Below are 11,759 nucleotides of genomic sequence, written 5' to 3' on the forward strand. Positions count from 1 at the left end.
GACAAGTGAGGTCAGCTCGTTAACATGCGTGGTGATAGCGGCACTGGTGTTTTTTAGTTCTTCAACCCTGTGTGCAGGACTTCGGCTTTTACGTCAGCTAACTCCGACATCACCAGTCTCAGTGTGTCACAATTGTGGTTCAGGTTTGGAGCCTCTTCCTATGACCAGTGCAAGCAGGTAGTTTAGTCAGTGGAAGCCAGAAGTTGGTACACAGGTATATCAGTTTTCAGTATGGAGGAGCAGGCAGGTAGTGTAGTCAGGGGAAGCCAGAGGTTGGTACACAGATATCAGTTTGCAGTATGGAGGAGCAGGCAGGTATCATAGTCAGGGAAGCCAGAGGTCGGTACACAGATATCAGTTTGCAGTATGGAGGAGCAGGCAGGTAGTGTAGGCAGGGACGCCAAAGGTCGGTACACAAATTTAACAGTTTGCAGTATGGAGGAGCAGTCAGGTAGCGCAGTCAGGGAAGCCAGAGGTCAGTACACAAGCAAGTGATGGAGCTTGACTACAGGCTTGGAGCACAATAATCATGCAAAGATGGGAGGTGCCAAGCCAGGTTATAGCAGGGGAGCTGTCCAGGATGCTAAATAGCTCAACAGGAAAAGCTGCTGACTGGAGAACAAGAGCTCCTAGGTTCCAGCCCCGACATGGTGCCTGTGAGAGGGCCTTTCCCTTAGAGATGGATGTCTGAGTTAGGCTATCATGCTCCCTCTCTGTCCTGCTCTGCAAGTATGAATTCGCTGGTGCCTCATCTTTGGCTGCAGAGGTCGGGACCATCACCACCATACCAGCTGGAGGATGCTGGCTTTTTTCTTTAGAAAATGCTGGAGGTCTGTGATGCATCCCACTAGGAGTGCCACCTCCAAAACAAAGAAAAAGGCACCACTGTGCAAAGGAACATAAAACTAAGGGGAGTTCTCTCCCTATAAACCCCTAACCCGGGAGGGGGCCCTGCCTACTCGGCGGGCCGATCGCTCCGATAGGTGCGAGTCCGCACTCGTGCCTGAGCCCCTGACAAGTCCCTACCCGGGAGCCCTAGCACCAAAGAAAGGGAAAACAAATAACCAAATAAAGCAGAAAAGGACTTAGCTGGAATAGAGGAGCTCCAGCCAGGATGTGTTCCTCCATCACTGTCCAGCGGCAACTGAAGCATTGACCAGCATAGGGGTCAATGCTAGCACAGTTTAAATAGGAGCTGAGCTAGTCAGCACCAGGTGCTGACTGACATCACTCCTGCAACTACCACACCCCTCAGCTCCTGGAGAAGCAAGGGCACACCCAAAACCTGGTCTGGCTTGCAAGCAAGGTGCAGGCCTCAGAATGGCTGCAACAGTCTGCTTGGTTTTTTGTGGGGTTGTGCGTCCCATGTGTATGCCCACTCCCTGTCTTCATCATAGTGTAGCTGGATTGGATATAGTCAATGCTGGATAGGGCACATGTGTGATGAAATATTGGCTCAGACTTCCATCACATTCAGCGGTGAAGAGACAGTTCCCTGTGTGATGGTCTTAACAAGTATAAATATAGATAATGGCTGATAGATGCGTGCAGGGGATTGCTAAAAAGTAATCCTAGGCCCCCTTTAGGGCATCTCTTGTCGTATCCTAGAGTATGATACACTGATGTTCTCAGAGGCAGACATGCTTGCAGATGTGATGAGAGAATGTCCGGCCCTCTCTGCAGCTTTGGACCGTAGGATTCTTAGTGAGGGAAACTTTGCCTCCTTAGGACTCCTACTGACTTGTGTTTTTTTAACGCGAATGTCAATGGGACTTTCTAATGTTAAAAGCGCATCACAAGTTTGTGCTTTGCAATTTTTGAGCGATGGGTTTTTAACATTAGAAAGTCCCATTGATATTTGAGTAAAAAAAAACACAAGTGGGTAGGAGCCCTTATGCTTAGAGCCTGCTGGGCCCAGCAATGGTCGGTGGCAGCCGGACCAACACCCTACCTTGTGCAGCCTCTGGATATAGGGTGGGGATCTCCTGGGTGATGGGACTCTCTTCTATTGGGACCTGTGGATGTGGTACAAGGACTTCCCTACCACTGAGCACCGCTTTGCGGGCCGCATGTAAAATACTCTCAGCAGAAGTGTTTTTATTAACTGCTTCTGCCATATCTTTTGTGGGCTACATAGTGCTTAATCAGCAATATGTAGTGAATAGAGATAGCAGAAGTGTCACTTCACAGACCCAGATCAGATCTGCCAGCGACTAATATCACTACTGTGGGATGCTGCTCCTATGGATGCCTCAGTTACAGGGGAAAACTGTGAAATGAGGCCTGATAGGACATCATGGGGGACATAAATATTAACGAAGAGTTACCAAAATACCGTATATACTCGAGTATTAACCGACCCAAATATAAGCCGAGACAATAAGTTTCACCACAAAAAACTGGGAAAACTTATTGAATCGAGGATAAGCTGAGCTAGGCTCGAGAATATATGGTAAAAAAAAAACCTCCATACTCACCTCCCAGCCGGCGTCTGTGTCTGTGCGACAAGCTGCTTGAATTCTCCCTGCTGTCATCCCTGCCGTCCTCTCTGCTCGGCTCTGTCAGCCGGCGCTCGATCCAATCACAGCACTTACTTACACAGCACTGATGGCAGGGGATTTGAAAGTTGAGCAGGGAGATGACAGTGGGGAGAATTATAAAGCAGCTTGATTGGCTGTGAATGATCGAGTGCCAGCTGTGATTGGCTGGCGCTCGATCCAATCACAGCTTTTACTTACACAGCGCTGACGGCGGGGGATGACAGAGCCGAGCAGAGAGGATTGTGGGGGAAGACAGCGGAGAGAATTCAAGCAGCCTGCCGCACCACCACCGGAGACACAGATGCTGGCTGGGAGGTGAGTATGGAGGGTTTTTTGAACCCTTCCCTGACTCGAGTATAAGCCGAGGGGGGCTTTTTCAGCACAAAAAAATGTGCTGAAAAACTAGGCTTACTTGTCACCGAAAGGACCAAAAATAATAAAACTTAGCTTTTATTGATTTTTAAATAATAAAAAGGCGTCCTTATATTTTCTCATATGTGCTAAAAGTCACACAATAATTAAAAACAGTAGGGCTTAGATATATAGATGAACACTGCTCTGTCCCAACAATCTAGGTGCATTGGCCGGGAATCAAACCCGGGCCTCCCGCGTGGCAGGCAAGAATTCTACCACTTCTACCACTTTTGTATTCCCTGATGTCTTTTTCTATCCAGGGTTACTCAGATTTCTATTTGTCAATGACTTGCGCCACCAGATGTTTATTAAAGTGTGGTGAAGCACTCACTGTCAGTGACCTTGAACACTTTTAGTTCTCTATCACAGGGTAGGCCTGATGTCCTCTGATTAGTCACGGTACAGTGATGTCTGTTAATTTACAGTCAGTAATATTGTACCTGACACACACATTTACTAGTACTGTCGTCCCATTTATAACAGTTGCTCATTAATATTGCTTGGGTCGTATTTGTTCTTATTATTTCTAGAACAATATCGCGGTGATTGATTTATATAGAAATCACCCCGATATGTCACCATTAGGTGTTAAGTCCGGAGTATGTTTTTGTATAACGCAGACCCAAGCTTATATTGGCTTGATACTCTATGGTATTCCCTTATGCCTATGACTGATCGCATGAGCCATTCATTTCTTATGGCTCATGTGATTATATACCAAGGTTAATTGCAACCAGACGACAGTTTCAGTGATTATCAAGGATAGAGATAAGTTGTTCCAAATAATAATGTGTTTTCAATATGTTCTCTCTCCTACTTATACATAGGCTCTATTCCGGAGAGATGATGCTCCCACTTGTATAAGTGATTATTACAGGTAGAACGTATATAAGATGAATAAAGACAGTGGCTGCATTAAATGGAACAGCTGCAGTATTCTCCTTCAGGATTTAAATAGCTGCAATAAAATGCTCTGTCCCAACAATCTAGGTGCATTGGCCGGGAATCGAACCCGGGCCTCCCACGTGGCAGGTGAGAATTCTACCGCTTCTACCACTTTTGTATTCCCTGATGTCTTTTTCTATCCAGGGTTACTCAGATTTCTATTTGTCAATATGTTCTCTCTCCTACTTATACATAGGCTCTATTCCCGAGAGATGATGCTCCCACTTGTATAAGTGATTATTACAGGTAGAACATGTATAAGATGAATAAAGACAGTGGCTGCATTAAATGGAACAGCTGCAGTATTCATCTATGAGCTACTCATCCTTCAGGATTTAAATAGCTGCAATAAAATGCACATAGATAGTTTGGTGGTAGCCCAGAATGAATTCTAGGCTATCACCTATATCCAATGCCCTTTTGGATAAATCTCTGTCTCTGTATATGCAGTCTGTTGTGATGCACCAACAGCTGCTGACTAGAGTGATAGACTCTGTCTGTTATAGTTGTAGTTGTATATGTCTACGTGGGTTGCATTATGATGAACATACAACCCCCACATAGATTAGTTCTTATGGAGAGAATCGGCCCATGGAACCTATCCCTCCCTCTCCATCTACGCGTTTCCACAACCTTGGAGATGGTTGCTTCCTCAGGATGGAGCTAACCTAACATGACCAGCCTCTCAGGCTGTCAGGATGTAAAATGAGCAGAGATGAAAAACTAGGCTTATACTCGAGTATATACGGTAAGTAACAAAAATTACATAATAAAATAAAATTCTATATATGAAAGAAAAAAAGAAAATGACCCACCGCCGACGCCAACCGAAACCGTCGCTATATCCGCCCTGTAATCTGAGACTATACAAATTATATATCAAAACTCATCCCTGTACCTTATTTTAGTGTAAATATACTAATTTTAAAAACAACTAGAAGTTTAAATATATATATATATTTTCCCTTTATTAAATTAAAACAGAAAGAAAATTCAGTGAAAAAAAAAACATTAAAAAAATATCCCTATATGTCACGGGAAAAAATGCAACAAAAGAAATGTTGGTAGCTGAAGAAAACAGAAAATAGGACCTGGTCCTTAAGAGGTTAATCCTTAAATCTGGAAATGCATGACTTATGTTTTTAGTACATTATATGGTGCCATTAAAAAATACAATTTGTCCCGGAAAAAAAAAAACAAGCCCTCATACAGCTTTATTAACAACTCTTGGAAAGCGGAGATGAAAATGACAAAGAAATTGGAAAAATGGCTGGTAGACAAGGGGTTAAATTAATAACAAAAAAACCAATGATTCTGGCTAGTAAACATCTTAGATGGATCCAGAGCGGAGCTGGCTTTAGGGGTTGTGCCACCTGGGCAGTTGCATAAAGCATATCACTTATGCTGCTGAAGAAGGCGCCAACAGTAAGCGGGCACCGGAGGTCAGTGGGCACCAGGAATCTTACTATACATGATAAGATGGCTTTATGTATGGAGCGGTTCCTAGGTCACTGCATGCCAGTACTATCAGGGCACTGCAGACTATATCATTTATGTATAGAAGGGGTATTTGGCCAACATGGTACTGTTTTTTTTGGGCACAGGCCCTGCTGACACTGATAATTAGGCTCTGTATGGTAGTATGTACACTGTATGGCAGTACATCATGGAGGGAAGGGTAACAGAAGGCGCTGCACAAGGCACGGTCTAACATAAGGCTGGCACTGATCCAGAGGAGACAAAGGATACCAAGTTGCATCATAATATATCATTACGGTGGAAGACAAAATATCTTTTGTATTTGGCAGGGAGAGGAGATCACGGCATAAATGGTGGAACATACTGTTGGGGCGATCTCTTAATTTAGGTGATACTCAAGGGCTATGGAAGCCTCATCAACAGCAGCCGCGGTTTCAGCCAGACTTACCGCAGCGGATTGGCCGTCCCGTGTGGATGAGATTTCTGAGAAATCTCATCCACATGGCTGGCTAATCCCGAGATTAGCGGCCGCGGGCGGATTTGCCGCGGCAAATTTCCGCAGCAAATCCGCCCTGTGTGAACCCAGCCTTAAAGTTTTTCAAGCATCGTGACTGAGAAGCCTTTTGTTGTATCCCCCGCAGCCCCCGTACACGGTTATGCTGTGGGGGCATTTCAAGAAGATTCAGCATGTCTTCACACCATTGCCTGTATATGTAGATAAGCCCATGATGACTCCAAGAAGTCACCCAGCACCGGCACGAACGGCATGCATCACCGACCCAGTCCTCTCTGGTGGAAGGGGCTATCACTCAGTCCTCCGCTTGGTCCATTCCTCTAGATGTACATCAGTCTTCACCCTACTGCCCCGCACAACGTCCACCTCCCGCTTCGTCACACAGAGGATCATCGGTGGCATCTTCTTCTTTTTTCATTTCTTCACATCTAAAATACATAATGTACAAATTGTTACATTTTTTAAATTTCATTCCATGTTTAACCCCTTCAGTGGCGGGTTTCTTACCTCCCTGTCAGACCCACCAGGGCAGGTTTTTTAAATGGGTCAATCATGTAATTTCAACTAATTTTCCAGTCGCGTTCCAAGAGCCATAACTTTATCATTTCCCCATTGGCACGGCCGTATGAGGGCTTGTATTTTGCGGGACAAGTTGTATTTATTGTTGGCATCATTTTTGGGTTTATATTATGTATTGTGTAACTTTTGTAAAAACAATTTGCTGGGAGATTAGGGGGAAAAAAAAAATCTGTCATTTGTTTTCTGGATTTCATTTTTACGGTGTTCAGCGTGCAGAATAAGGGTGCGTTCACACAAGCGTGTTTTTGTGCGTACGTTCGCACCTAGGTACAAGCAAAAACACGCGTGAACACAGCTGCGTGCTTGTTGTCAATGGAGCCGCGGCTGCTGTTGGCGGCTCCATTGAAAACAATGCTCTGCCGGTCCCCTGCATTCTTTTTCAGGGAAGGGCTTTACATATAAGCCCTTCCCTGAAAAAGAAACATTTTAGTGCAAAACAAAAAACTTACCTCTCCGCCGCTGCCGTGACCCCTGCGAGCATGAAGAACACATCTGCCGCATGTCTCCCCTGCTAGTTAAAAGAATTCCCTGCTGCTACATCTGCCACATCTGTGACAGATGCAGCAAAGGGAATTCTTCAATTCTCAACCACAGCTGTCACACATTACAGCTGCGGTAGAGGATCCTGCTGCCGACATCCCATCAATGGCTTTTCAGGGAAGGCCTTCATAAGCCCTTCCCTGAAAAGCCATTTTAAAAAGTGTATTAAAAAAAAAATCAATTCTCACCTCCCTTCAGCTGCCGGGGCACAGCCGTGACTTCTTGCGCTGTCCCTGGCTCTGTAGTTCTGAGCTATCAGCAGCCGGAGATTTAAAATCCCCGCCTGCTGGCAGCTCTGATTGTGATTGGCTGAGCACTTCAGCCAATCACAATCAGAGCTACCAGCAGGTGGGAATTTTAAATCCCTGGCTGCTGATAGCTCAAAACAGCAGTGCAGAGCCAGGGACAGCGGCAGAAGTCACCGCTGAGCCCCGGCAGCCGTCAATGGCTTTTCAGGGAAGGGCTTCATAAGCCCTTCCCTGAAAAGCCTGGTAAAATGTGTCCAAAAACAACAAGCAAAAAAATACTCACCTGCCGGGGCTCAGCCGCGGCTTCTGCCGCTGTCCCCGGCTCTGTAGTTCTGAACTATCAGCAGCTGGGGATTTAAATTACCCGCCTGCTGGTAGCTCTGATTGTGGTTGGCTGAAGTGCTTCAGCCAATCACAATCAGAGCTACCAGCAGGCGGGGATTTTAAATCCCCGGCTGCTGATAGCTCAGCAGTGCTACAGAGCCGGGGACAGCGGCAGAAGTCGCCGCTGAGCCCCGGCAGCTGTCAGTGGCTTTGCATGTAAGGGCTTCATAAGCCCTTCCCTAAAAAGCCAATTAAAAGTAGTGAAAAAAAAAAAAAAGAAAAATTACTTACCTGTCGGCCTCTGCTGTGTCCCCCGCGGGGATGAAGAATGCATCTGCATGTGACAGATGTTTCCTTCATCCCCGCTAGTTAAAAGAATTCCCTACTGCTACATCTGCTACATCTGTGGCAGATGAAGCAGAGGAATTCTTTAATTCTCTACCGCAGCTGTCACACGTCAGCTGCGGTAGAGGATTCTGCTGCCGGCAACTGATTTCAGGGAAGGGCTTTAAATATGAGCACTTCCCTGAAAATCAAGTAAAAGTGGTTTAAAAAACAAAAAAATAGATACTCACCTTCAGCTGCCAGGGCACAGCTGTGTCTTCTCCTGCTGTCCCCTGCACTGTGGTGCTGATCTATCAGCAGGCGGGGATTTAAAATCCACGCCTGCTGAAAGAGCTGAATGTGACTGGTTGAGTCGCTCAGCCAATCACAGGCAGCTCTCGTGTCATTCATTCATAAGTAAAACATTATTTATCCTGTACATTTCACTCAACTAAAATTTTTTTACGTTTTTCAGTCAATTATACGGTACATTAAATACAACATGGGGGTATGTAAACAGAAAAATAAAAAAGTTACCGTATGATTTTTATTTTTTTTGAATGGCAGGAGGAAAAACTAAAAATGAAAAAAAAGGACCGTAAAGGGTTACAGGCAACCTATCATCAACTGTGAGCATCACAAACGAAGTTATGGTGCTCATAGGACAAGTCCAAAGAAGTCTGGGGATGTTCTTTTTCTGCTTACCCGATTCCCTATTCTCATGGTGGCACCAAAGGAAGTTGACATGCAGACATCACAGTGGGCTCATCTCTGCAGGTGGTGCACAAACATTCACAATTACAGACCAGCCCCTTACTGAACGGGACCCTAATCTGGGTATCTCCTGTATATACTTATATATGTACAGTTGGTATAAGTTATACATCTCCTGTATATAGTGATATGGAGCATGGTGGTATAACCTGGGTATCTCCTGTATATAATTATGTATGTACAGCTGGTATGCGTTATACATCTCCTGTTCAATGATATGGAGCATGCTGGTATAACCTGGGTATCTCCTGTATATGATTGCACACTTTACACACAAAAAATGAGGCTCCACCTCTGCCTGATCTCATAGGCTTTCTAATACACTACTATATAAAGAAGTATAGCAGTGTATTAGAAGACTGATAAAACATGCTGATCATCACGCCCCCTAGTGGGACAAAAATAAAAAATGTAAAAAATGATATTAAAAAGATGCAAAACAACCAAAACCGATATAATTTTGGTTTTGACATCATCGTACCGACCTGCAGAATTAATGTAACATATTATTTATGCTGCCCGGTGAACAGTGATAAAAAAAACACACACATGCTAGAATTGCAGATTTTATTAATCTTGTCTCCAGAAAAAACTGGAATAAAAAGCAATCAAAATGTCACATGTTCCCAAGAACTGGATGAACGAAGACGAGAGCTCCTCCCGCCAACGACAAGCCTCCAAAGTTTTTTTCTCAAACTTCCTTTATTTTTTTCGAATACTTAAAAAATCTCCATGTAGGAAACTGGAACTTGCGATTATTTGATCGCTCATGCAGTATAATGTAATACCACAGTATTACATGTAACTGCATTTTGACAGGCAGCCTATAAGGTGTGCCATAGGCATGTATTTATGGCAGCCCTCAGGGCCTTCAGAAGGCGACCGGCTGCCATGCAATTGTGGAGGGGCATTTGGGACCACCAAACAATGATCAGGGCATTCAGAGGGTTGACAGCTGCAATCAGCGTTAGCGCTGATCGTGGCTGTTGCAGGCGGGTGTTTGCTGTCACCCACCTTGTATAGAGTGGGGTTGGCTCATGTAAACCCCACGCACCCAGGACATAAGTGTACACCCTGTGGTGTTAAGGGGTCTTACAAGCTTTTCCTATTGATAAATAACCCTCAAGATAGGTCATCAGTTGTTAATCGATAGGGTCTGCTGCTCGGGATGCCCAGCAATCAGCAGATCCTCCGGCTGTACCATGGCTGGACGTTGGCATAGGTACTCAGAAGTGTAATAAAGACTTAGCTGCCATTGAAGTCCATGGGAACCATGCTTGATATCCTAAGGGTAGGTCATCAATCGTAAAAGCTGGAATACCCCTTTAAGCAGACAACTCTGATAATGCATATATCAAAATGGTAATAAAGCAGGTCTACCTGTAAAGGGGCTGTATGTCAGGACTGCAGACAGACTTCTGTACAGGTTGCCTAGGATCAGATCAGCGTCTACATCCTGAATCAGAGGGACCGCCTTCCTCTCTTCGTTCTCTCGTTTCTCTGGACCTTGTAGGACAGATAGGGGGTCGGTCATGTTAAGCATCTTCTCAATATCACAAATGGTCAGCGATTCTTCCTTGACTTGTTGTTGTAAGTCTAAGATCAGGTTGGAGTAATACTTGGTGACGTTACTTCTTTGTGTGGAGACCTCGGATAGAACGTTCCTCTCCAGGTCCTCCACACGTTCCTTCAGCTCTTTGAGTATGGCTATTACCTGGTTCTCCACATTTTTGTATTTTTGGGCCTCAGTAAGGAGGCTCTTGTGGAGCTGCTGGATCGTTGCTGCCGTATCTTTCTTTTTAGAGACTAAATTCTGGTGATCGCTTTTAAGTTTTTCCTTCTTCTTCCTTGAAGCCTCCTCCAGGGTGTCCACCTGATGCCCTTTGTGCTTCCCCAGCAGATAGCAGTCGGTACAGATGCACGCGGCGTCCTGCGGGCAGTAATATGCCAGGAGCCGGTCGTGGATGGAGCATTTCTGACTCTCCAAGGAATTAGTTGCACTGACGAAGTTGTGTTGTAGTGTGCTGTTGTGAGCGGCCAAGTGTCTAGCGCACAGAGACACTTCACACTGCAGACAGGTGGTAATGGCGGCTATGGATGGGTCAGCGCAGTATGTGCACGGCACCTGAGACCTTGCCGGGGGCGCAGAGCGCAGCTGCTCCACCTGCTGACACAGCGCAGGGTTTCTCTGCAGGGAAGGTCTTGCGGTGAATCGTTTTCCACACTGAGGACAAGTATAGAAGCGAGTCTTATCTTGTTCGTTCAGAGTCTTTCGGATACAGACTTGGCAGAAGTTGTGCCCACATGGCAGTGTTAGGGGCTCAGTGTAGATGTTCTGGCAGATCTTGCAGTTCAGCTCACCTCCCCGCTCGGCCATCGCCATCCTGGAAGCAAAGTAAATGAAACTGAAAGAAGCCTTCTGAAGTTACTTCCTCTTAAAGAGATATTCAGTTTCAGCAAATGTGTGTCAGTAGGCAACTGGAAAGCAGAGGGAGTTATTAATGGTACATATCTGATTGGGTCACCATTACTAGTTGGGTACCACAGGGGGCGGTATTGGGCCTTATTCTTTTTAACATACACCCATTGTCAAAACCAATCCCTCCCCCAGAAGTTGTCGGAATGGAATGAAACGTTCTCTGCGTGATTGTAACGTTAATATAAGTAAGTGATTACACATCAGAGCAAAAGGAGAATTTATTGCTCAAAACTGACCCCTTGTAGGGAGGCTCTAGCACCCTGTTGTACCGCCTCTAGCTTGGTTACAAGATGTGATACAGGCGGGCATAGAGTCTCTAGTACCCTGTTTTACCACCTCTAGCTTGGATACAAGATGTGATATGGGCGGACATAGAGGCTCCAGTACGCTGTTGTACCGCCTCTAGCTTGGTTACAAGATGTTATACGGGGGGCATGGAGGCTCTAGTACCCTGTTGTACCGCTTCTAGCTTGGATACAAGATGTGATACGGGGGGCAAGGAAGCTCTAGTACCCTGTTGTACCGCTTCTAGCTTGGATACAAGATGTGATACGGGGGGCATGGAGGCTCTAGTACCCTGTTGTACCGCCTCTAGCTTG

General features: G+C 45.5%; 1 protein-coding gene across 1 annotated transcript; it reads right to left on the minus strand.

The window, feature by feature from the left end:
- Positions 1-4,851: 4,851 nt before the first annotated feature.
- On the minus strand, positions 4,852-11,074 carry LOC136577149 (E3 ubiquitin/ISG15 ligase TRIM25-like). The gene is made up of 2 exons (XM_066576910.1): positions 10,062-11,074; positions 4,852-6,320 (listed from the first exon to the last, which is right to left on the minus strand). The coding sequence occupies exons 1-2, from the start codon at positions 11,062-11,064 to the stop codon at positions 6,307-6,309; spliced, it is 1,017 nt and encodes a 338-aa protein (XP_066433007.1). The 5' UTR covers positions 11,065-11,074; the 3' UTR covers positions 4,852-6,306.
- Between the last annotated feature and the right edge of the window lie 685 nt (positions 11,075-11,759).

This window comes from Eleutherodactylus coqui, chromosome 8 (assembly GCF_035609145.1).
Source record: "Eleutherodactylus coqui strain aEleCoq1 chromosome 8, aEleCoq1.hap1, whole genome shotgun sequence".
Lineage (NCBI taxonomy): Eukaryota > Metazoa > Chordata > Amphibia > Anura > Eleutherodactylidae > Eleutherodactylus > Eleutherodactylus coqui.

Bases quoted from the DNA above. Each gene is read 5' to 3' on its own strand.
- LOC136577149 (XM_066576910.1), bottom strand. From the start codon at position 11,064: ATGGCGATGGCCGAGCGGGGAGGTGAGCTGAACTGCAAGATCTGCCAG.